Genomic DNA, 27,506 nt, shown 5'->3' on the forward strand with positions numbered 1-27,506 from the left:
TCAGGATGTCCTGGGAATGCCAACAGGGGCAAATGGAACTAATATTGTGGTCATATTCTGAAAAGAATTTAGAATCTAAATCTAGGTTCGCTGACATTCACAGCCAGTAAGTGCGAGATCCTATTGAAATTATTCCTGGCAGCTGAGGGCACACAGGTGAAGTGGATAGTATAATGAGAACATACAGATCATGTTTCAATTGTTTTAAGCAGAAATGGGTCTGCATTTTTTTATCCAGTACGGCTAATATTATGGGAACAGGATTTGTAAGTATCGATATTTTAAAACACTGGAGTAGAATTGCATAGAGCTGACCCAGCTCCTTTGCAGCACATTTTGAATGACTGAAATAATCAAAGCTAATATCTATCAAAAGTAATTGCCTATCATTGCCATTAAACTGTTGAATATACTTATGGCAATGTATTTCCAAAATTCAGCTATAGAGTATAGGCAGAAGTGGAGTGATATAAATTTACCAAATGAGAATCAAAAGTACCGAAGTGATCAGAGGGACTGTTATAATTCCATGTGACAGCATGGCCCCTTCACCACCAGGCTTGCTTGTCCAAGAGGTTGTATCAGCATCACTCAGACCGAATCTGTGCCTACTTTTTTTCTCAGGCAGCCCTGCTGAAGCAAATAAGAAACAGAGTGATGCATTGTTTTATCAGTTAAGCTAAAAAAATGTTAAGCTGTATATCAGTCTAAATTTCAGCATGGACTAGATGGGCCAAAAGGCCCATTTCTGTGTTGTGCTTTTCTATGACTCTAAATGTGTAGAGTTTCAGGGATTGCAACACTTTGTTCCTCTAAAGTCAGATCAATAGTACACAAATTAAAATCTGCTTCCAATCAAGAACCCAGTCATGGACAGATGTTGAGCTTTATAAAAGAACAAAAAAACAATATCCAAGCAATGACATTTAGTGAAATATCATCAACTTTCATAAAACTTAATACGCTGTTGGACTAGAAGATGTGAAATTATCCCTCATAATAAATAACAACAAAGTCAACATTCTGATTAAATTACATCAATATTGACATAATAATTATATCATGGCAGCTGAAGGCAATGTTTCCTATAAGTCAATACAAGTATTTAATTAAATTAGTCATTTGCCCTGATAGCACAGCCATTACCAATACCATCCATTGTCTTTCTTCAGCAAGAGATGATCATTGCAAAGATCTTATCAAGGGAATGTAATAATTTTGTAACTGAAGTTTAGATGTTATAATACAAATGTCCATATATCTAATATACATGCATAAATCAAAAAGTACAGATGCTGGAAACTCTCCACAGATCAGATTGCCTGTATGAAAAAGGAACATTAACTTGGTTTCTTACTTTCACACTTCTGATTAAACCTGACCCATGAATGGTGTTTCTCTTTCCACAAGCTGCTGAATGTTTCTTCAATTTTCAGATTTTATTACAAAATATTTCAGATTTTATTACAAAATATGTCATCCATCAATATTTGTTAAATGGTAAGGATTCTTTCCACTTTTGTACATTTCTGCAAATACAGAACCTGTAAACTCAGGTAGAATTCAGAAAAATAAAGAAAGAATACCTCCTAATAAATAAATACTTTCAAAAAGTACTGGCTATTGCAGCTAAATGTTCGGGATGAGTTTCCCTCCCGTTATCAAAAATTGTTGGGATGTGCTTTTGACATTTTGCTTTAGGTAGTTAAAACTGTACCATACTGATTTGATGAATAATGAATTCTTTGCACAGTATCTGAATCAAGAGCTGATTTTTTAAAAACTTTGGGCTGCTTGGTAGTGTGCGGTCAGAGCAGTGTTATAGCACATTGAGCTGGGTTCAATTCTGCTGCTGTCTGTCAGGAGTTTGCACGTTCTCCCCGTGACCATGTGGGTGTGCTCTGGGTGTCTCAGCTTCCTCCCGTATTCCAAAGGCCTCGGGGTTAGTAGATTAACTGGCCACATGGGTGGAATTGGGGTTAGGGACTCTGAATGGCCTGTTACCATGCTCTATCTCTAAATAAATCGATAAAATTAGATTACCCTGCAGATTATCCTTATTATTTCATGTAGAGCTACCGTCAGCTGGATATCCGGGGTGGATATTGGCTTCAGCTCCTTTCCTTGCTCAGAATCATTAATCAGCTTGGAAATGGGCACCAGAAGCCGGAGGACTCAACAAAGATCACAATGTCAACATTATTTGCGTTTTTCTGGTAAGCTGACAATTGTGGTCAAATGTTCAGAAGCTTTGTACAGGCCCGAGTCTAAATCCGTGCAAGCTATCTCAACCAAAACTGCTGGATAAGGAAAAATAAACTGAGGACAAGCCTAGCACGTGGCTTGCCCATTGTTGGCAAACTTCAAAAGGAGATACTGTAAATGAGTATTCCCTTTCTCACTAATGTGCAAGGAGCCTGTACTATTTGTCTCCAGTAACCACTAACTTCTAAATATGACTGATCCATGCACTTAGTTCAATCCCTTTTGATTTTTATTTGGAGATACAACATGATAACAGGCCCTACCAGCCCAGTGAGCACGTGCTGCCCAATTACCCCAACGTGACCAGTTAACCTACTAACCCATATATCTGTGGAATGTGGGAGGAAACCTGAGCACACAGAAGTCACAGGAAGAATGTACAAACTCCTTATTGACAGCGGCAGAATTGGACCTGGGTTGCCACTCGTGCAATAGCATTATGATAACTGCTATGACACCAATCCATCCAGAGTTGCTTCAGCCAGACCTGGCCAAAGAGGAAGCCTCAGGATATTGATGCATTGTGCAGTTTCATAATCAATACAATCCCTCTCCATTTTTTCATATAATTTATACTCATGAAGCAAACAATAAACATGCAACAAGTATTTGTCAATATAAACTCAGTAGCCATCCTATTGAGTGCACCTGTATACCTGCCCTTTAATGCAAATATTCAGGTGTAAGGTGGCACTGGTGAAGCCCAGTGCCTACTTATTGGTGGCAAACAAAACAAAGGATACAACCAAATACTTTATTAATTACACTTTGTCTTGTAAAGTTCATGGTAAACCAGCACCACAAACATTGGAGAGGCGGGCGAAGGTGAGGCTGAGTCATGGGTCAAAGCGTGTGTGTGTGTGAGGTGAAGTTTAGGCGAGCAGAGGAGAAGCAGATTCAAGGCCCATCCATCTAAACTGAAAGTGAGGTTTGATCAATCTAAGTGCCACGCCGATCTGGAAGAGTTGGTTATGGGCTCAGAGAGTTTCAATGAGACAGGGCATGAGTCCTAGTGCAAGGAATGGCACGATGTTTGGTTAATTTAAACACTGGGCCAGACGGATTGAAAAGGCAGGATGTCAGGACAAGAGAGCAGGGTTGGGCTAGTTCTGCTCACTGCTGCAGGACATTTTGTCGACTCTGCGCTGAACTGAGGCAAGGCTGTGGCCACCTCCAGTTGCTCTGGGCTTCATGTCCATGGACTCACTTTTTAGACCATAAAATATAGAAGCAGAGAACCATTTTTCCCCTCAGCCCGTCTCCTCCTTCTCCCCATATCCCTTCATGCCCTGACTAATCAAGAATCTATCTGCCTTAAATATACATGAAGACTTGGCCTCCACAGCTGCCAGTGACAAAAAATTCCACAGATTCTCTGCTCTCTGGCGAAAGTAATTCCTTCTCATCTCTGTTCTAAAAGGGCACACCTCTCTTCTGAGGCTGTGTCATCTGGTCCTAGTCTCTCCCACCATAGGAAACATCCTCTCCACATCCACTCTTGTTAAGGCCTTTCACCATTCAGTAGGTTTCAATGAGGTCACCCTTCATTCTCCTGAATTCTAGTGAATACAGGCTGAGAGTCATCAAATACTCTTCATATGACAAGCCATTCAATCCTGGAATCATTTTCATGAATCTTCTTCGAAACATCTCCAGTTTCAGCACATCTTTCTAAGATAAGGGGCCCAAAACTGCTCACAATACTCCAAGTGAGACTTCATCAGTGCTTTATAAAGTCTCAACAGTACATCCTATTGTTCTGAATGCTAATTGCTTACTTTTACTGTTTGCATGGCTTGTTTCTTTTCTCTATGCACAGTGGTGGTTGATGGCCTTTTTAATGGGGTTTTTTTTTGGTTTCTGTGTTTTGTGGTTGCCTGTAAGGACACAAATATACATGCATAATGTATACATACTTTGATAATAAATGTACTTTGAAACATCTAATCAGCCAATCATGTGGAAGCAACTCAGACCAAGCATCAATATGAGGAAGAAATGTGATCTAGCACACTTTGACCTTGGAATGATTCTTAATACCAGACAATCAATGTTTGAGTATCTCAGAAACTGCTGATCCTCTGGGATTTTCACACATAAGTCTTTAGAGTTTATGGAAAAATAGTGTGAAAAACATTTAAAAAAAGAAATCCAGTGAACAGCAATGTGGATGAAAATGGAATGCAGCAGGCCAGGCAGCATCTATAGGAAGAAGTAAAGTCGACTTTTTGGGCCAAGACCCTTTGGTCTCTGCCCGAAACATCAACTGTACTTCTTCCTATAGATGCTGCCTGGCCTGCTGCATTCCACCAGCATTTAGTGTGTGTTGCTTGAGTTTCCAGCATCTGCAGAGTTTCTCATGTTTGTGGATGAAAACGCCTTGTTAATGAGAAGGGTCAGAGGAGAATGGCCAGACTGATTCAAACTGACAGCAAGGCAACAGTAACTTAAGTAAGCACCCTTTGCAACAATGGTATGCAGGAAAGCATATCTAAACACGCAACTCTTTGAACCTTGTAGTGGTTAGGCTACAGCAGCAGAAGGCCACGAATATATACTCTGTAGCCAATTTATTGGGTATAGGAGGTATCTAATAGTGACCAACTGAGTGTATTTCCATTCACTAAAAGTTATATCCCATAACGTGCGTAAGATGCTTTGATTCTGCTTTCAAAGACATTGTGTTTGCTTGTTCCTAATACAACAATTTGAGGCTTTATGCAAAATATTTGCCTGTATTTGGTATATTGATGATGCATGTAAACAGACAAATGTAGATAATATCAATGCCACAGTAGGGAAGAGTGAAGAGATGCTTATAATGCTCCAGAAGTTCCCGCTTGCCCTCCAGTTCTGTGGTAATTCTTCGGACTGTCTTCCTGTGGAGGTGCAGTTCTCCTGTTTTGATGAATATGTCCAAAATTACAAATTACAGTCCATCCTGGTGAGACAACACTTCACCTGCGAATCTGTTGGGGTCGTCCATTGTATCCGGTGCTCCCGGTGCGGCCTCCTACATTGGTGAGACCCATCATAAATTGGGGGAACTGCTTCCTGGAGCACCTCCGCTGTATCCAGCATAAGCACAACTTCCCGCTGGCCAAACATTTTAATTTCAACTCTCGTTCCCATTCCGACATGTTAGTCCATCCTTTTTCTTTCTCTTTTAGCCTTTAGCTCCGAGTGGAGTCATCGGGACACCATCGTGACAGCACTTTTTTGCAGGCTTTCTTGTTTTTACGGGGCGGAGTTGCTAGCTTGACACTCAACCCAGCACAGATGGAAAGCATGCAAGGGAGCCGGCTGGATTCGAACTCGGGAGCCTTCGCTCTGAAGTCCACTACACCACCAGCCGGCCAATGTCAGTCCATGGCATCCTTATATTCTGCCTGAGAAGCCTCCAACCTGTTGGCATGAATACTGATTTCTCTTTCTGGTAAAAAAAATACCCTTTCCCTCCCCTCTTCTTCTATTCCCCACCCTAGCCTCTTACCTCCTCACCTGCCTACCACCTCCCCCAGTGCCCCTCCTTCTTTCCTTTCTCCTATGGTCCACTCTCCTCCCCTATCAGGTTCCTTTTTCTCCAGCCCTTTACCTTTCCCACCCACTAGGCTTCACCTGCCACCTTCCAGCTATCATCCTTGCCCAGCCTTCACCTTTTATTCTGGCATCTTCCCCCTTCCCGTTAAATCGTGAAGAAGGGTCTCGGCTTGAAATGTCGACTGTTTATTCATTTCCATAGATGCTGCCTGATCTGAGCTCCTCCAGCAGCTTGTGTGTGTTGCTTAGAAATTTCAAATGGAGGTGAACCTGAGCAACTGGTCATGCTGTGTGATCAGCAAATTTTTTTCGTCATAACCAAGATCTTTTAATGACCAAAATGACGTCTATGGCCACATATTCCTGCATTGTTCAGAAGTATTTGCAGCATCCAGTAACTGTTTGTGGATGTTTTCTCCCCTTGGTAGAACAAGTCCTCCTTGTCTTTTGAGCTGTTGTGACCAGCATCTCCTTACAGATCTGGTACTTGTAACGATGTGACTCAGCACTGTGGAGAAGAGGACATCATCATTACCTCCCTGTTCTGCTTCAGCATCATGCATTTTCCAAATCAAACCTTGAACAAAACTGTTACCATTCTCAAAATATCACTTTTGGGCGAGTGGCGATAATCCATAAAAATCAATTTAAAAAAAACTGGAAGTGCGGGAAATCTGAAACAAAAACAGAAAAAGCTGGAAAAACGGAGCAAGTCAGGCAGCATTGATGGAACATATAATGAGCTAGCTTGAGATCACCATCATTTCCAATGTATGTGCTACTGCAAAGCAGTCTTTGTCTTATACTTGTTCATCACACAGATGTACTGAACAGCAAAGATTATAGCATACCATTATCATAGTGAAAATAGAATGCTTGCAGGATAACAAAAGCAGCACGACAGCACTGGGAGAGGAGAATACCCGAATCAGCTGCTGAACAACAACAAACAACGGCAGGCTTCCCTCTCCACCAACGATGCCGTGGTTTTATTAAAAGATTACAGTATAATGGATTTGTATTTCACCTTTTTTAGGTTTTATATAAGGTATAAAAGCAATTGCATTGCAGACGTGTTCTGGTGGTATCATTCAATCAGTGACGATCTTCACCAATGAGCTTCTGTGCTACTTTGTCAGCAGATGCTTTACCTTAAATTTTTTTAAAAAATTTAATGTCATGCCTTTTCTTAAATTTCTGTAACCAGTCTGTTGAATGTTCATAATTACCTTCAATTTTCAACTTGCCGTGATAGATCTTTGCTTGTTTCATGACTGCGTACTGTTAAGCGGCTTATGTTCACTCCGACGCTGATGAATCCACTCTTGCAATACAAGATCACTATCTTAATTTTTCACTTTGTACAGTGTTCTTCTACTTTTCATTAATTTCTGTTCATTACATATGTGAGGTCACTAGTCAGAAATGTCTATGTTATGCAGAGACCTACGCATCACCTGGGAACCTTCCCAGTGCTTTGCGGAATTTTACATTTGTGACTTCAGGACAGCGCTCAAAAAAAATGTTGGAGTTTGGAGGTTTTTAGCTATTGGAATTATGGATAAGGGGTACTCAATCTGTATCTCTATTATCTTGGCCACACCTACAACAATGACTGTCTTTTATTCTTGTGTATTACTAAATTTGTCTGCTCTCTGTCCCCAACGAAGACAACAACAATTAATTAGTTGTTAACAATTAACAATTGGGGGAAAACTTCTTTGACTACCTTTGCTCCATCCGCGTAAAGCAGAAATTCCCAGTGGCCAAACGTTTTAATTCTGATTTCCATTCTCATTCTGAGATATCGGTCCTTGGCCTCCTCGTGTGCCAAGATGAGGTCACCCTTAGAGTAGAGGGGCAACACCTTAGATTCTGTCTGGGTAGCCTCCAACCTGATGGCATGAACATCAATTTCTCCTTCCAGTAAAAAAAATTCTCTCTCCTTTCCCCCTTTTTCACTTCCTCACCTTGACCTCTTACCTTTTCTCATTTGCTTATCACTGCCCCTTTGTGCCCCTCCCTCTTACCTTTCTCCTATGGTCCACTCCCCTCTCCTATCAGATTCTTTCCTCTCCAGTTCTTTACTCTGCTATCCACTTGGCTTCAGCTCCAAACTAGTCTTCCTCCCCTCCCCCACACCTTCTAATTCTGGCACCTTCCCTTTCCTTTCCAGTCCTGAAGAAGGGTCTCTCCTGGATACATCGATTGTTCATTCATTTCCATGGACGCTGCGTGACCTGCTGCGTTCCTCCAGCATCCTGTGTGTGTGTGTGTGTGTGTGTGTGTGTGTGTGTTGCTTTGGATTTCCAGCATCTACAGGCTTTCTCATGTTTAAAAAGTGTTTTCCCTTTGAACAAACTTCTATGGAGGTGTAGTGTAGAATAAATTACAGAACAGATTCAATGGGCCAAGTGGCAGAATTCTGCTCTTATATCTTATGGTAAATTGACTGGCTGCAACACAGCCTGGCATGGAAATGTCAATGACCTTGAACGGAAAATTCTTCAGTGAGTAGGGGATATAGTCCAGTCCATCACAGGTAAAGCCCTCCCAACCACTGAGCATCAAAATGAAATGCTGTTGCAGGAAAGCAGCATCCATCATCAGAGACGTGCACTACCAAGGTTGTGTGCTCTTCTTGCTGCTGCCATTGGGAAGAAGGTACAGGAATCTCAGGACTCACACTACCAAGTTGAGGAACAGTTGTTGCCCCTCAACAATCAGGCTCTTGAACCAAAGGTGATAACTTCATTCAACTTTATTTACCACATCGTTGAAATGTTCCCACAACCTATGGACTCACTTTCAAGGACTCTTCATCTCATGTCCTTGATATTTATTGCTTATTTATTTATATTATTGTTTTTTTCATTTTGAATTTGCAAAGTTTCTTGTCTTCTGTACCCTGGTTGAAAGCCCTAGTTTGGCGTTTGTTAATCGATTTTGTTATAGTGACTTTTTTTTATAGATTTGTTGAGTATACCTACAAGAAAACAAATCTCAGGATTGTATATGGTGACATATATATACTTTGCTAATAAAAATCACTTTGTACTCCTGATCGTTCATAAGCAGTAGAATGGCTAAATCCATCTGCATGTCTTGAATTCTACAACATTTTCTGCACAACTGCTCTCTGTCCCTTCACAGCTGTTCTTGGAGAATCCTGTGTTCTATTGTTTTTGGAGCAGATTGCTGCCCTACTCTCCTCTTAAGCAGCAATATCCTAAACTTAATAACAACTGAAATGTCTGTAGGCTCTCTGCTCTTTGTTTCTTCAAATAACAGATCATACTTCACGAAGGCAAGAGCTCTCAACTAAACAGCTGGGAAAGCAATGATAAAGATAATACTATGTGATAAAGGAACTCTTGGACTTCTAAATGCTTCTTTTTCCTCACCGAGGGAGAAGGACTTCCTTCCACTCCACCTCTCCAGAAGCCCACTGCCTGTGCAGGCTCAGTTTGTCAAGCTACACACATCCAGTAAATTTAATTATGGGTCACTGAGGACCATGAGTGTCAAAAGGTTAAAGTTGGTATTATACCAACTCAATGCAGCCAAATCCATTAATTACATTGTGAACTACATTCAGAGGCCACTTTATTAGCTACACCTGCATATCTGCTCGTTAATGCAGATATCAAATCAGCCAATCATGTGGCAGCATTGTAATGCATAAATGCATACAGGCGTGGTCAAGAAGTTCAGTCCAAATGTCAGAATGGGGAAGAAGCATGATCTAAGTGACTTTGACTGTGGAATGCTTGCTGGTGTGATACAGGGTGGTTTGTGTATCTCAGAAACCATCTGATTTCCTGGGGATTTTCATGCACAACAGTCTCTAGAGTTTACAGAAAATGGTGCAAAAAACATAAAACATCCAGTCCATGGCTGTACTGTCAGCAAAAAAACAAACTTGTTAATGAGATGGGTCAGAGGAAAACAGCCAGACTGGTTCACGCTGACAGGAAGGAGACAGTAACTCAGATAACCATGCACTACAACAGTGTCTCTGAATGCACAACATATCCAAACTGTTAGTGGATGGGCTACAGCAGCGGAAGGCCATGAACATACAAGCAGTGTACAAGAGGTACCAAATAAAGTTATGACAGAGTGCGAGTGGAACTTCCTATCTCATTATTTAGAGCCAGGCAGAACAGATAATTTAATCCAGTATTCTGGTGCAAATTCTTTACACAACAAACATAACAAAACCTGACTGACTGTTTACTTGGTTCATGGCATCATAAAAAAAGTAAAGTACCAAAAGGGACCTCAACAGTTCATCTAATCTATGCCGCTAATGATGCCTATCTATACCGATTCTATTTGCCTACATTATGTCCAGCTCTCTTTACTCTGTTCTTCTTCATTTCTGGGATTGTGCTGTGCACAAAATGGCTGCTCCCTTTCCCCATCTATCAAATGTCACTGCAATATATTGTAATGTTTCTGATAGAAACAATGAAGTCCAATGCTATTTATCCAGTTTCATTTTCTTAAAAGGATAAGAAATCATCTAGCAAGGAATGAAAATAATGAGTGAAACAATAATCCCACCTTGACAGGAGAGGCTCGGCTGGTACGGTAAGAAATCTAAAATCAAGTAATGTGACCTAATTCTGTCATATACACGTTTGCCATCATTTTTATGGGGGCAGTTAAAATGACATGTCTATGTCCTAATTTTGAGAGGTGGGATGCCTCACTAAAATATTTAAATTATGTGCACATAGTGCATTTGAGACCCTGATTTAAATTTAATACTGTCTGGTTTGGATTCTAGAGTTCTGAGGACCTGCTGCTAAATGGGGATGTGAGCAGCTGGATTAAGCTGGTACTTATTTTTCTTGCATTGTTTGTGAGCTAGTAGAAGTAAGGATAACTTCCTGATCATATCTACCTTTCTGTACAAACAGCTGATAAATTCTCTTCCTCAGCTTAAAACAGAGCCCAAGTCTTTTGTTGTAGATTCCCTCTGATCCACTTGTTGTTTGATTGTCTTGTTTGATATTTCTGCTCATTCAGGATACAGAGCATTCAGCGTGAGGTAGTAAATTAGATTCAACATTGGCTTCATGGGAGAAGCTGGAGAGTGGTAGTAGATGGTTACCTCTCCGACTGGAGGCCTCAAACTAGTGGTGTGCCTCAGGTCCATTATTACTTGTCCTTTATAGCAACGATCTGGATGATAATCAAATTTGGATCAGCAAATTTACTGGATCAGCAAATTTGTAGATGATACCAAGATTGAGGGTGAAGTTAACCGCAAGAAATGCTATCAAATCTTACAGCCGTATCTGAACCAGTTGGAAAAATGGTCTGAAAAATGGCAAGTGTATATTAATGCAGACAAGTGTGAGGTGTTACACTTTGGGAGGACAAACTGGGGTAGAACTTACACAGTGAATGGTAGGGCACTGAAGAGGGCAGGGATCTGGGAATACAGATCCATAATTCCTTGCAAAAGGCAACACAGGTAGATCTGTTCATAGAGAGAGCTGTTTGCTCATTGGTCTTCATAAGTCAAAGTATTGGTTACTGCAGTTAGGATGTTATGTTGAAGTTGTATAAAATTCTGGTGAGGTCTAATTTGAAGCATTGTGTGCAGTTGTGGTCACCTACCTACTAGAAGGATGTCAATAAGACTGAAAGAGTACAAAGAAAGTTTACACCGACGTTGCTGGGTCTTGAAGTCCTGAGTTATAGGGTAAGGGTGAATAAACAAGGACTTTATTCCCTGGAGTGTAGGAGAATGAGGGGAGGTTTGATAGAGGTGTCCAAAATTATGAGGAGTATTGATAGGGTAAATGCAAACAGGCTTGGTAAGACCAGAACTAGAATTTGTGAGTTAAGTGTGAAAGGTGAAATATTTTAAGGGGAACATGAGGGAGAACTTGATCTGAGGGTGGTGAGAGCGTGGCATGAGCTGTCAGCAGAAATGTTGAATGCAGTTTTGATTTCAACATTTAAGAGAAGTCTGGATAGGTTCATGGATGGGAGGGGTATGGAGGGCTATGGTCCAGGACTAGGCAGAATAATACTTTGGCATGGACTAGGCAGAATAATACTTTGGCATGGACTAGATGGCTAAAAGGCCTATTTCTGTGCTGAGTTCTCTACAACACTATAAGTTAGGGAGTCTAAACTCCTTAGTCACATATAATTACACCTAACCCCTGACTGTTGTCCATCTTCCACTGAAGCTTCAAGATCTATTCCATCTATTCTTCTTCCAGATCCTTCTGGCCTTGATCTTTTATATGACATTCTAAATGATATTGACAGCATGTTTCTTCCTTTTTGCTGATTTGCAGTCTCTCTTGGCTGGTGGTTTAAACAACCAGCTCTTACTGCCCTGAGTTCTCTCTCCCCCATCCTCTGTTGATCATTAACAAGGTGCTGCTGCAGTTGTATTCCTCTCCATAGATGCTCTCTGACCTACTGAGTTTCTCCAATATTTTGTTTGTGTTCTGATCTCTTTATCATATCTTTAAGATTTCCAGCTCACCCCGTCCACAACACCATACTCCTGTCTGAAACTTCACCCCCATCACACCACCCTACCACCCCTATTCCTGTCATATTTGCAATCTTTTCTGAATGCTGGGGTCCATCTCAGCACCATCATCCAGGGCTTGCTTCAGAGAACATTGATACTAGAAATTTCTTGATTGATAGAAAGTGAAGATGCTTCAAGCAAATGAATAAATGAAAACATTTATGTTCCATCGATGAAGGGAATGCAGTTGCATTCAATATTCCTTAATTTGTTTTCATGAACCATATCAACATTTCATTGTGTTGTTCTGTCCAAATAATTTTCCTCATGTAGAGAAATTAGGTTTAAAGAAAATGACAGACAGTGTTATTGATTATAGTGCAATGCCATAGAAGCTCTAGTCTGCTTTGGATAAACCAATATAATTGGCAAAGAAGCAGAAGAATTTCAGTCAGTGGCAACACTGCTTGACAGACAAAGTCAAGAGAACATTAAAGAAATAATCAAAAATGAAGTTGCCAGTTTTGTGGCAGAAGTGACAACGTACAATTGACATGGAATATTGACCAAAGAGAAACGTTGGAATATTTCCATGAAATTGAACTTACTTCACTTTGAATCACAATCATAGACCAAACATCTTTAATAATAAAGTCAGACAGAATCTTGTGGAGAGAAGTATCTTATGTGAAGTCAAAGATCCTTCTTCAGAATCTTTGAGGTTGATTGATTTTCAACCAATTTTACAATGCCATTATGGAATGATTGATTGAACACCAGAAACTCGGGCCATTTACTCCATGATTAGGTTATCATCTATTTAAAAATCAATTCATCACAATTAATGATAATTTGACATCTGCCCTTTCCCCATAGCTTTGCAGGTTCTCCACATGCAATATTAATCCAATTCCATTTTGAAGGTTATTGTTAAGCTGCGTTCTTCTCTTTTTAGACAGTGTGTTCCTGAAAGAAATTACAAAATGGTGCAGTCATAAGATGGTTGCAAATTTATCCAGACAGCCTAATTTGGGAAGAGATCAACCACAATCACTTTTAGTTGATGCAGTGAAATATCTTAGTGAAGTCAGAAAAGGCCCCTCAATGTGATTGGTATTGCTCTTCCTCTTTTTTCAAATGGTCATAACCGAATGGCACAAAGAGATTGACAAGTAGGTTCTAAGGAAGCTATGGAACATGGTCATACCCTGTTTCATGAGAGACATGAGGGAAAATATGACAATACCCTATTAAATCTAGGTGCCTAGTAGATCTAGGTAAGAAGCTGTAAGGATCCTTGGGCAGGCATGGTAGTGTAGTGGTTAGTGCAATGCTTTACAGTATCAGCTGTAAGATTGATGTTTGATTTTCACCTATGTCTGTAAGGAGCTTGTATGTTCTTCCCATGACCATGTGGGTTTCCTCTGGGTGTTCCAGTTTCCTCTCACATTCCAAAGATGGGGTTAGTGAGTTGTGAGCATGCTATGTTTGCACTAGAAGTGTGGTGAGACTTGTGGGCAGCTCAGCTCAATCCTCACTGATTTAGTTTGATGCAAAATGATGCATTTTACTGTACATTTTGATGTACATCAGACAAATAAAGCTAATTGTTCATACAGCTTCTCACCCAGATAATAATATCATCCATGATATGCCAGATACTGCACTAATCACAGTCGTAAAACTTGGGAGTTTCACATAACATCATTGTTCTTATCTGGAAGGAGGGAGCTATTCCAAAGGGACTTTGACCAACTGCAAGAAAGGAGACAGATCTCACTACTCCTCTCGAAATTGCAATGCGGACTGTCTCTACCTAAACACATGACGGGCATTACCTTCATAACATTAGTACCACAGCTGGGGCACTATTGGTTCTCATCATTATGTGCTGTGTCATATGATCTGGGCAATCATATTCTTCTACTTGTCACAAGCCAGTGGGGAAGACCCCCTCACACTATTGTTCTTATTCTTTTCTCTATCCATGAACATGATTGCTCTTGTCGAATTTTCTACTGAAGAGGTTTGCCATTGCGTAATTCTGAGCAACGTCTTTCCAAGATGGGTGACCCCGGCCATTATCAGTACTCTTGAACGATTGTCTGTCTGGTGTCAGTGGTTGCATAACCAGGACTTGTGATAAGCACCAGCTGTTGATATGACTATCCACCACCTGCTCCCATAGCTTTATGTGACACTTACTGGAGGTGGCGGGCTAAGCAGGTGCTACACTTTGCCCAAGGGTGACCTGTAGGCTAGTGGAGAGACTTTACACCTTACACCTCCCTTGATAGACATGTATTTCCACCCCCGCCACTCAATTATTGGTTCTGATCACTGCATTATGCAAAAGATGCAGTTGGAATGAAGGTTCAGAGGAGTTGCAAGAATATAGCAGGGAATGTTACATTTTATAGATCCATTGAGAGAAACAGCATTTAAACACATATCAAGCACTAATTTTTACAGTAATTTTACCTAATCTAATTTATTTCACTACACTGGCATCAATTCCCGACTCACAACCGTTCCTTCTAAAAATTGTACCACTCCACTACACTCCAAGACAATTCAGAGTGGTCAGTTAACCTACTACCAACCTTCATATTTTTAGGATGTAGGAACAAACCCATGTGGTCACAGGGAGACTGTGCAAACTCCACACTAATATCACCAAAGCTCAGAATTATGAATCTGATTACTGGAGCAGAGAGGCTGCAGCTCTAACAGCCACTGTGCTGCCCTATAAGGAAAGACTGTAAGGAGTATGGATTTTCCTTTGAGCCAGATGAGGCTAAAGGCAAACTTAATCAATGTGTTCAAAATTATAAAGGGTCAACATAGAATAAATAGAAAGGACATATTTCTGTTGGCAGAGGGGTCAAAACCATGGTACAGAGATCTACAATCATTAATAAAAGATTAGAAGAGAGACGGTGAAATCGTTTTTCATGCTGATGTTGATAGGGATCTGGAAAGGAATGACTGAAAAGTTGGAGGTTGGGGGTGGGTGGCAATGGAGAGAATGGTGCAGAGACCCTCATCATAATTAAATCGACCTTTCTGTGCGCAAGAAGGTCTGTGACCTGTGGGGACTACAGGCCAAGTACTGGAATGTGAAATGAGGCCAGTTTGCTTGTTTTCAAACAGCATGAATTCAGAGGGCTGTATGTTTCAAGTTTTAAATTTATTTTCCATCATTCTTTGAAGACTCTGTCAATACATAGTTCAGCTTTCATCATTTAATTTCACTCCACATGTGCCACCACATTAACAATAATTATCGAAAGAAAATCACTGGCTGAAGTGTTTAATTTTTCTTTCCGTATGTACAGAGGGGGTTAGACATAAAAATAATGTAAATACGCAAAATATTTTTGTAACCCTGGCTAATTGGACTTAGCTTGAAGTTAACAGTAATTACAAAAGGTGAAAGTAAGATTCTGTAGATTATGGAACTAATGATGTTTGTTATTCAGGATTTCCAACCTCCAGATCCTGTTAAATGCTATCTGGGAAGTAAAGTTCAATCAGACTATCAGCGTCCCAGAGTCCCAAATCCACTTGGCAATCTTCACCAAAAACTTGCATCTGTACATCATTTTCAACATTTTCACTTCTTTGCTTTATACAAAAATATTAACTATCGAAAGTTGATACCAAGTCACTTAAGGATATTGTCTCAACACTTAGAGTCTTGTCAACAGCTGCTCACCAAACATAGAAACCAGCCTTAAAGTTGCTAACTTGCTTTAAAAAAAAATGAAACCATTCTACAATGGAGCTATACAGCTTTTTGGGGATGGGGTGGGGGTAGAGGGAAGGTGGAAATAGGTGGAAATGTTCAAAGATGATGACTGTCAATCTGTCAGATGAAATGTTTTAATTTTTTTATTGTTTTTTTTTGTGATTTGAAAAGCTGCAAAGGAAATAAACAGACTGGTCAACTAAGGTGCGGGCAGATCAACCAGACAATCTGCTCAGCTTGAAGTCCCTGCAAGAACTGACACCTTAGTCATTCATAGAGTACAATAACACCAGTGAATTGCCAGTTATGTATATCAATTTCATTCAATGTCAGCTAAGCTGTGTACTAAATGTGTAATAGTCCAAAGGCAAAATCTAGAATATGCAGACCACTTGATCCACTTAAACCAAATTTACCAAACTCTGGTATAAATATAAGATCTGGATTACAACTAAGAGTAGACCCATAATCTTTAAGAGCACCACGGGACTCACATAAGGACTTAATTACAGGTACAATTGTAGTAGAGAATTATATTGTATTATTATAGTAAACTGCTTCTTTTTAAAGTTAAATTGTTTTAAATCTTTGCATATTTTAAAATTCTAACCTGTTAAGATCTGTTTGAATTTGCTGGTCGAAATTTCTTTTATTGAAGAAACATGTCTACTATCATTTGCGATAGCAACTATTGTCTATAAATTATTAATAACGAAGAACAGAATTTAAGCACATTGTGAGTTTTCTAAATATAAACAATTATGAAATGTTCTCTCAAATGTAATCCTGGTCTGTCATCTGCCCAACATCATGGAATTAGTGATGAAGAGGGTGAGTTTTTCCTTCTGTCATTGTGGGTGTAAGGATGAAATGAGATGAAAAGAAAAGGAGATTGGCAAAATAGCCCAGTAATACTGAGCTTATAATTATTTATTTCAAAACATTGCACTTAGCCATATAAAGTAGGAGATACGCAAATCCAATCTGTCTGCTCTGAACAGCTGTAGAAGCACAAAGACAGGCCTAGTGGTTTCTTTGGAACTGGGCAGCTCCAATGGATTCCTGTTTTTCATGGTTTCCTAGTAACACAAATCATCACAAAAACGAGAAAACCTGCAGATGCCGGAAATCCAAAGAACCGCTCACAAAATGTTGGCGGTATGCAGCAGGCCATGCAACATCCATGGAAAAGAATAACTAGTCAATGGTTTGGGCCTGATGAAAGGTCTCAGCCTGAAATGACAACTGTTTATTCTTTCCATAGACACTGCCTGGCCTGCTGTGCTCCTCCAGCAGTTTGTGTGTGGCAAGTAGGATTAAGGAAAATCCTAAAGTGAAGTAGGATTAAGGAAAATTCTAAGGTGTCCCACATATACATGAAGAACAGGAGAATGACCAGAGTGAGGGTGGGACCAATTAGGGATAGAAGAGGAAATATATATCTGGAATCAGAGGAGGTGTGGGGGGGGGGGTTAATTAATACTTTACTTCAGTATTCACCAATGAGAGACTTGACTTTTGTGAGTACTGGTATGTTTGAACATATTGATGTTATGATTGAGGATATGTAGAACTTTTGAAAAACATTGGGATAGATAAGTCCCCAGGGCCACACAGGATATAAACCAGATTACCTCGGGAAACGATGTAAGAGATTATTACGTATTTAGTGATGATCTTTGCATCCTCAATAGCAATAGGAGTAGTACCAGATGATTGGGGAGGGGGGGGGTGGTAAATATTATTCTTTTGTTCAAGAAAGGGAGTAGGGATAACCTTGGGAACTATAGACCAGATTGTCTTACTTTAGTGATGGGCAAACTATTGGAGTGGATCATTAGAGACAGGATTTATGAGAATTTTGAGAAGCATAGTCTAATTAGGGTTAGTCAGCATGGCTTTGCGAGGGGAAGACCATGAGCATGACTGAATTCTGTGAAGATGTGACGAAGCAGATTGATGAAGGTAATGCAGTGGATGTGGTATATACTGATTTTAGTAAGGCATTTGATAAGGTCCCAATAGTTGGCTCATTCAGAAAGTCAGGAGGCTTGGGATTAAGGGAAACTTGGCTATGTGGACATAGAATTGGTTTGCCTATAGAAATCAGCGAGTGGTAGAAAAGTGTGGAGAGTCGTTGTAGGATGCAATGGGAGATTGGCCAGTTGGAAGGATGGGCTGAGAATTGGCAGATGGAGTTCAACCCAGAAAAGTGTTACATAATTCATTTTGAAGGTTGAACTTAATGGCAGAATTCAGGGTTAATGGTAGCATTCTTGGCATTATGGAGGAACAACATTGTTCCCTTAAGTTGCTGTGCAAGTTGATAAGGTTGTTAAGTAAATATATCATGTGTTGGCCTTCATTAGTCAAGGCATTGAGTTCAAGAGCTGTGAGGTAATGTTGCAGCTTCATAAAACTCTGGTTAGATCACACTTGGAATATTATGTTCAGTGTTGGTCACCTCATTAGAGGAAGGATGTGCAAGGTTTATAGAGGATGTGGAAGAGATTTACCAGGGTGCTGCCTGGTCTAGAGGGCGGGTGTTATGAAGGTAGTTTGAACAAGTTAGGGTGTTTCTCTTTGGAGCAAAGCAGGATGCGGTGTGATCTGATAGAGGAGTACAAGATGATAAGAAGCATAGATCGAGTGGATAGCCAGGGACATTTTCCCTGAGCAGAAATGACAAATAAGAGGGGGCATAATTTTAAGGTGATTGAAGGAAAATGTAGGGGGATGTCAGAGGAAAGTTCTTTGCACAGAGAGTGGTGAGAAAGTGGAATGCCCTGCCAGGGATGGCGGTAGAGGCCGACATATTAGGGGCATTTAAGAATCTCTTAGATAGGCTCATGGATGATATAAAAATGGAGGGTTATGTACGAGGGAAGAGTTAGATTGATGTTAGAGTAGGTTAAAAGGTCAGCACAGCATCGTGGAGCAAAGGAGCTGTATTGTAAAGTACTGTTCCATTTTCTATGTAATTTATCCATTATTAACTTTTACAATCATTGACCTCTAACAACAGTATAAAGAGGATGCTTCAATAGTTCTTACATATACCAGCTAGCAAAAAGAGAATGAAGCATTGTAAATGGTGAGAGCAAGATGTTCCTCCAGTGGAGGATGTCCCACCACAAAGAGCTGTATCATTTGAAAACAGAGCATGACACTGATGCCTTGATTTAACATTAAATCCTCAAATGTTACTTTAGTTAATTAGTACATGGTATTAGACTCATGCGACTTTCTTTGGTAGCTGTTGCTTGGGCTCATGAATCACTGGGTTATCTGAGTCACTGAATTCTTCCCTATTAATGCTTTTCAGATATTTGGCATTTAGGTTAAGGTACTGCATAATTCTAGAGAACTTGTGTACTGCTATAGTTCAACTGGAAAATAGTTATATGATATTTTTATTCAATTAATCACTTTGACGTAAAGTCAAACCTGTACGCTCATTTGCTGCTTTCAGATGATTCCAGTTAGGATGAAACTTTCATATTCAAAGCAATAGAAGTCATGGATAGTTCTACATCCAATTCTCTATGCAGACAATTCTGCAGAATGCTATCGACTAAATTCCGGAATGTGGACTCCTGCAGGCCATCAGCTGTACATGACCTGCAATTTGCATGTTTTTAAAATGCATTCATCATGGATGGAACCACAACACAGCTAGTAGAGCTACAAGTCCCGTGACCCACGTTCAGTCCCGGTCTCCAGTGCAGTCTGTGTGGAGTTTGCAAATTGGAGGGTGGGTTCCCTCTAGATGCTCGGGTTTACACCACATCCCAGATTTTGGAAGGTTGGCAGGTTATTGGACCACTGTATGTTGTCCCTGGTCTGTGTTGAGTGACAGAATCTTTAGTGGTGTGGGAGGAGTTGATATAAAGGTGGAAAGAATAAAATATGATTAGTATAGGATTAATATAAATAGGTGCTTGATGTCTAGTTTGAATCCAATTGTGATGAAGGGCTATTTCCATTCTGTATGACTCTGTGACTCTATTGATAGATTAATTTATTAAGATACTTTGCAAAATATTTCCTTCCAGCCCTTCCAGTTGTGCTGCTCAGCAAACCCCAATTTACCCTAGACTAATCATGCAACGATGACCAATTAACCTACCGACCGATACATCCTTTTTTGGACTATGGGAGGAAATCCACGGGGTCACGGGGAGAATGTACAAAGTCCTAACAGGCAGCAGTGGAAATTGAATCTGGGTCACCTGTGAAGTATTGTGCTAACCACTACACGTGTATGTGTGTGTGTGTGTGTGTGTACAGTCACAGATAGATGGTTAGATAAATGGTTTGCTAGATTGAAAATTAACTTCCTCTGCATAGCTGGATTCTCATTAGTGCCGTTTTCTTTTGAAGTTATCCATAAGGCTAAAAAACCCTCACTGAAATTCCAACTAGCTTCATCAAAAGAAAAGAAATTTAATTGAATTACTGTACATTGAGAACCAGTTTTTGGCCTAAGAAAAGTTCATCATTTGTTCTATTTTCTCAGTGACCCTAGGTGTTTGTACTACGACTTTTTCTCCCCCATCATTAGCGCATGCAACTCCTTCATTTATTCAAATGCCATCACAATTCCTTATCCAATCAAAATGATCCAAAAGTGGATCAGATGAGGCCAGGAACAGGAAAGCAGGTCTTGATAGAAAGGGTCCACTTTTGGTAGTTTGTACACAGCTCCCCCATCTTTTCCTATCTGCCTCCCATATTTGGTTCTGATCTTCACCTTCTTTCCTTTATCAGATTTCATAATCTGCAGCCCCTAGTTGCCTCTACCTACACCACTTCAACCCTTTTGCTGTCATTCCCTTCCATTCCCCACCTGACTCCATCTGTCCATCAGAACTTCCTCACCTGACTCCACCTATTATTGCCAGCTCTTGCCCCTCTCCTCTCCATCACCTCTTTATACTGTCCAACTCCCCTCCACCTTTCAGCGCAGATTTAGGGCCTCAACCCAGAAAGTCAGCTGTTAACTTTCCTCCACAGTTGCTGCCTGACCTGCAGAGTTCCTCCATCAACATGTTTTTTTTGCTGGTATAGTGTTTTATTTCTTCTTGCGACTCATTTTGTTTAACAACATTTGCATTGATTACATTTAATTCTAACTTTAAATGAACAGCAAGGTTAGAGTACTGAAACACTTCATTTCCATTTTGACTTCCCTTGTGAAGGTTAAGTAGCAGAGAATCCTATCTTATTACTAGTCACTGCCAATGAAATTCTTTGTTAACTACTGTAAAACAGATTCATGAAACTAATGCATTGTAAATTAGAGCCATTAATGTCCAGTATTCTGTTGGAAAAGTACAGAGGAAATCTTGTCTTCCTAATGGTCCAATCATTTGCAGTCCTCTGCAAAGCTATAATCATTTTCCCAGTAATGTTATAAGGTATTTCCTTCCGACTTAGAAGTTACTTACGTAATTGAATTTTTTTGCAAAGGGCACCAGGGCAGAATCAGTTACTTTTAGGCTTTTGTTTTGTTTATCACACAAGGAAATAATCCAGTCAATAAACTTAAAAGGCTGGCTGCCATTGCATAGGGTTCGAGGGACAATACTTCTGGAATCATGCACATGCTTTAGCCCTCCCTTCCCATAGAAGTTAAGGTTTGTGAACTCAAGTGTTCACGCCCTCTCCTCTTTGGCCTCAATTCCCTCCATGACAGCCATAGCAGGTAGTGCAATGAATTTTCCTGGCTGCTATTTGGAATGATGTTGTTGCCCATATGAAAAAAAAAGTGAGAGGCATTACATATGAAGTAGAAGCAGGAGTAAGACACAAAGGTTTTTGAGGCCGGCTCCACCTTTCAGTTCAATTCTTGCTGATCTTTCATCACGGGGTTACTTTCCTACACTAGCCCCAAATCTCTTCATGCACTTAATGTTTAAAAATCTTTTGATCAAAAATGCTTTACCATCCAGAATAGAATGGTAAAGACCTTCTAGAGGGACACCATTGAGAGCATCCTGACTGGCTGTATCACCGTCTGGTACAGGAACTGCACCAATCTTGATCACTGGGCACTGCAGAGACAGCCCAGTGCATCTGTGGATGTGAACTTTCCACCATTGAGGGCATTTACAGCAGCAGATGTGTAAAGAAGGCCTGGAAGATCGTCAAGAATTGTCCCATGCAAATTTAGAAGAATGAGGGAATACACCCAAATGTCTCAGGACCTTAACAGAAGTAGATCATGAGAACCTATTTTTCTTGGATGTAGCAGAATTTCAGGGTGGCCAAGCATTTCAATTCCTATCCCTATTTCCATTCTGACATGTTGGTCCATGGCCTCTTCCTCTGCCATGAAGAGGGTACACTCAGGGTGGAGGAGCAACACTTCATATTCCATCTAGTTAGTATCCAAACTGATGGCATGAACATTGATTTCTCCAACTTCCAGTAATTTTTTTCTCTTCCCCTCCTCTCTGCTTTATTTCCCAACTCTGCCTCAACCTCTTCTCCTCACCTGTCTTTCACCTCCCTCCGATGTAACTCCTCCTTCACTTTCTCCACTCTCTTCTCCTATCAGGTACCTTCTCTACCCCTTTGCCTTTTCCACTTATCACCTCCCAGCTTCTTAATGCATCTCCCGTCCACCAGCCACCTGACTTCATATATCATCTTCTAGCTTGTCCTCCTTCTCCTTCCTCACCTTCTTATTTTGGCACTTCCCCCCTTCCTTTCTAGTTTTGATGAAGGGTCTCACCCCGAAACATTGACTGTTTATTCTTTTCCATGGATACTGCCTGACTCACTGAGTTCCTCCAGTATTTTGTATATGTTGCTGTAACATCTAGAGCTGTGTCATACTGTCTATATTAATGGCTGGCTATTTTATGTACAAAGAGATTTTCTTCACCTAGGGGGCTGTGAGTATTTAGAATTCTTAACCCTTAATGTTTAGCCAATGCAGGATATTCATGACAGACAGCAGGAGACTTTGGGCATCAAACATGTATGGGATGTGTGGAAGGGAATGAAATGGAATTAAAATTAAATTGTAACTCCATTGACAAACAGAATGGGCGATGGGAGAGATAATCTTCTATTGTGGTTGGGGTGGGAGGACAATAATCCTTAAGGTTGTAAATGATGTAAAGATATGTACGAATGCTTGTAGGAGTTCTACAAGTAGCTCTATACAGTCGGCCCTCCCTATCTGCAAGGGATTGGTTCCGGGTCCCCTTGCGGATACCAAAATTCGCGGATGCTCAAGTCCCTTATTCAACCTGTATCAATGTGGTGGACATTAGGACCCATCGCCAGAGCTCTGAATGCGCAGTGTTTCTGTTCATGAAAATAATCATGATCACGATTGAAAATAAAGTGGAAATAATAAGGCAATCGGAAAGAGGTGAAACACCATCGGTCATTGGAAAAGCAATAAGCTACAGTTGGTCAATGGTCGGAACAATTTAAAAGAATAATGTGAGAAAGGACTTGCCCCAATGAAAGCTACAATTATTACTAAGCAACACAGAGGTTTAATTATTGGGTTTTCAGGTTTTGAGTTTTTGATCCTCCACATCAACCTGCCATGGAGGGAGAGCGCGCTCAGAAGCGGTCTGTCACTGAATCGAATCCGTGAACGGTTCCCGAGCCCAGCGCTGAAACATACGTTCTTAAGTGTTTTATATGCATAGAAAGGTAAAATATATACTATATACTAAGACAAACATTTGATTAACTGACACTTAATAATACCGGATGAACCTGTTCCAAATTACTTAGTAAGAGAACTTCCGATTTTTTTCAATCCCGATTGACGATAACCCACGCACATCCTCCAGTATACTTTAAATCATCTCTAGATTACTTATAATACCTAACACAATGTGAATGCTATGTACAATAGTTGTTATACTGCATTGTTTAGGGAATAATGACAAGAAAAAGAAGTCTGTACATGCTCGAACAACAAGAGCATTCCTGGGTTTTTGTGATTCGTGGTTGGTTAAATTCGCAGATGCCGAATTCGCGGATAAAGAGGGCCATCTGTATATGCAGGAGTTTAGATGCATTTATATTGAAAACTGTATTGTTGTACGCAAGCCAAATGTAAAATCACACTACAGGGAAACAATTAAAGAATTTGGTAATTAAGGAGATTTGCTTATTTAAAAACTAAGGCAAATAACAAAGAAAAACAAGTAAAATAATTCATTGAAAGGAATGCAAATGGATTTTCCAATGCACAAGATTAGGGTTTGTCTTGGGTTGGAATGTTGCCTCAGCCTTGCTCTCCATACATGTGCCTCAAAGTTCATTCTCTCTTTATTAAAATGTTAGAAAATTGTCGTCCCATGACCAATGCACAATGTTGAAAATTATTTTTGAGAAGCACTTCCATATATGAGAAGCAACTTTCATCACGTTGTTAAAGCAGCTCCCAGCTGGTCCATTCGCACAGATACAATGGCTGCCGTGGAGCAGAGGGAGCAGCAGAGGTGCAGGAGAGAGCGGGTCACAGAAAATGACTAGAAACACAGGTCGATGAAATCAGTGTCTGGAGAAAAGTACATCATGCCCACGGTCGCAGGCGGTTGCTGTGATCCTACCTGCATGAGTGATTCCTGTTTAACACAGAACAGTACCATCTTAAAGCTACAAATAGGGTTAGTGTAGGAGGGCGAGAAGGTCAGCATGCAGGTGGTGGGTTGAAGAGGCTGTTTCCGTGCTGAACGACAGAGGAAACAAATATGACTAGATGTGTTAAACTGAGAGCCACAGACTGAAACAAAACTCCTCCTCAAATTTCCCTGCACAATCTTCCATGTCCATATTCACCATTTATACTGCAGTTACTAATTCAAAGATGGCATTGGTTGATTTTGAAGGAATATTTTCTTTCCATGAGCAGAAGTGTCCAGCAATAACAGTTTCTCATACTTGCTGCTTCACAGGTCTGAAAACAGTGTAGTCCAGAACTGAGGACCTTGTCTTGGTGGTAACCTCTCATGTTCCATTTTCATTATTCATCCACATTTGAAGTTGCTGGTAAATTAACCTTCCTTAAGATTGTTATAACCAGCAGTGGTAGTGGGGTCAAGTTTCCACTATCTATTAATTGCTCACAATGGCGTGCACCTCAAATAGCCTCTGATAACCAAGTCCTGCTCCTGGCCTTCACGTGTGGTTTATCTACCCAGCTACTAAGCATAACAGAACTGCTTCTACTGACAGGAGAAGAAGAAAAGGCAGGTTAGTGATGCTTTAAAACCAGTCGCTTCAGGCAGATGGGGCTTCTCTGCTGTAGTTTGCAGCTCATTTAGGAGAATGAAAACTGATCTCAAACCTCTACTTCCTTGCAGCTATACCCACTCATGGGGAAGGATTCAGAAGTAAACCCTAAGGGAACAATCTGGAGCTGGAGTCCCTAAGGCAGTCTTAAGTTGAGTTCAATGTTGACTGGCAACTTATGTGCTGCTGCTAATGCCAAATTGTATCAGTCTCTGCTGTTCCTTTGGGTCATCAGAAGTAAGGAGAGAGGGTGTGTGCTTCATGGGCAACAGATCTCTCTCCATATTGTACTGTCCTGGCTTAAGTATCTGGACAGCAACATCCATGGTCGACTCTGATCAACAGAGACCTGATTTGTATTGTTATAGAATTATGGACTAATACAGCACAGACTTTGGCCCAACTGGTTCATGCTAACCACAGTATGATTCCTGCTAGTCCCAGTTGCCCACTTTTGGTCCCATCCATTGATATGTTTATTCAAATGCTGGTTAAATGTTGCAATTGTCCCTAGCTCGGACACTTCCTGTGGCAGCTTACTCCCTGCCCTCTGCGTAAAGAAATAATCTCTAAGGCCTCTTTTGGGGGGACGTCACGTGATGACGTAGGATCGAGACGTGGAAATCCAGCTCTCCCGTAAAAATTAGTAAAATAAAGTTTAAGTGAAGAAGAGTTAAATACTTTCAAAAAATTGCTTATAAACAACTCAGGACTATTTTTAGATATGTTTCCTAAACAGAAACAGAGGAAAACTACTACTCTGAAGACAGTGTGAGTTGGCAAAGAAAGAGGGCCGACCATTAAGACGGAACCTTGTACTGAAGTTGGAACTCTTCCTGGCGAAGTACTCGTCGCCTCCAGCGGTGTGGAACAGGAAACTGCGATAACGTCAACAGCCTCTAAGAAGAAACAACAGGAACTGCACATGCGTGAAGAAGTGGGCATGCGCAAACAGGAGCAAACAAAACTACAAGTTCCAGCTGTGACTGAAAGTGAAAGTGGAACGGAACTAGAATCAGACTCTCTGGAGAACACAGATGGGGAAAAAGAGGAGGAAGAAGAAGAAGAATAGGAAGAAATTAAAAGTGGAAGACTTCCTGGAGACATAAGAAAAACCCTGATACAAATAATGCATGAATTAAAAGCATTAAAAGAAATAAAAACAGTTATTAAAAATATGAAGATTATGCTTGATAAGATTGTGGAAAAACAGAAGAAAACAGATAAGGAAGTTAAAAAGTTGGAAGAAAAACCAGGAGACACCATTGAAAGAGTGGCCAAGATGGAAGATGATATCCTCGCCTGGACATCAGAAAGAAAATGGTTGTTGGAAAAAGTGGATGTGCTTGAAAATTTTAGCAGACGAAATAATATTAAGATTGTTGGTCTTAGAGAAGGTAGAGAGGGAGAAGATCCAATAAAATTCTTTCAAAAATGGATCCCAGAAACTTTGGGAATGGAAGAGGGAAGTCAGTTAATTGAAATCGAAAGGGCTCATAGAGCTTTAAGACCAAAGCCCCAACAAGATCAAAATCCACGAACAATCTTGATAAAATGTTTAAAATATCAAGATAAAGAAAGGATCTTGAAGGCAGCTGCCCAAGGTGCCAGAAAGAGAGATGGGCCATTGATGATAGAAGGGAAAAGAGTTCTTTTCTATCCTGATATAAGTTATAACCTTTTGAAGAGGAGGAAGGAATTTAACCCAGTGAAAAAGGTCTTATGGGAAAAGGGTTATAAATTTAACTTGTGCTACCCGGCAACACTGATAATCTTTTTGGATGAAGAAGAAAGAAGATTTTTTACTGATCATTGGAAAGCAGAGGAGTTTGTACAAGAAATTCCAAATATTCGCTAGACGCAGTAAAGAATTTATGGAAGTGAAATGGATTAAAGATGAAGACTGAGATAGGGAATGGATTTGATGAATATTTAAGAGTAGAAGAATATACAAATATACTCTAATTAAGGAGTAGGGATGTTAGTTTTTTTTCTTCACTTACATATATCTGTTTTTTGTTACGGGGAGCTGGGGGAGCTTCTGATCGATTGCTGCGGGATTCACGTGGGTAACCATGGCGATTGCCATGACCTGTAAAATGGAGGGGGGGAATGTTGTGTTTCTATTCATTCACAATATTAGTAGGGGGTATTTTGTTATCTTTC

The 27,506-nt window shown here is 40.4% G+C and overlaps 1 protein-coding gene and 1 long non-coding RNA gene across 7 annotated transcripts in view; one reads left to right on the forward strand and one right to left on the reverse strand.

Annotated features, from left to right (window-relative positions):
• The window catches only part of LOC132394342 (uncharacterized), a 121,555-nt gene that overhangs the window by 54,581 nt on the left and 39,468 nt on the right, over positions 1-27,506 (forward strand). The window contains exon 4 of the long non-coding RNA XR_009512278.1: positions 10,321-10,401. This is a non-coding gene — a long non-coding RNA (uncharacterized LOC132394342). The remainder of the gene's footprint in view (positions 1-10,320; positions 10,402-27,506) is intronic.
• LOC132394341 (glypican-5-like) overlaps positions 1-27,506 on the reverse strand; it is an 855,183-nt gene that overhangs the window by 14,110 nt on the left and 813,567 nt on the right. For 4 of the 6 annotated variants that reach the window (XM_059970369.1, XM_059970371.1, XM_059970372.1 and 1 more), the window contains one exon: positions 500-633. In XM_059970369.1, the coding sequence (XP_059826352.1) occupies positions 500-633 (134 nt within the window). Of the gene's footprint in view, positions 1-479; positions 634-27,506 lie in introns of all 6 variants that reach the window. The other 2 variants (XM_059970368.1, XM_059970367.1) reach the window with 2 other exon arrangements.

Source organism: Hypanus sabinus, chromosome 5 (assembly GCF_030144855.1).
Source record: "Hypanus sabinus isolate sHypSab1 chromosome 5, sHypSab1.hap1, whole genome shotgun sequence".
NCBI lineage: Eukaryota > Metazoa > Chordata > Chondrichthyes > Myliobatiformes > Dasyatidae > Hypanus > Hypanus sabinus.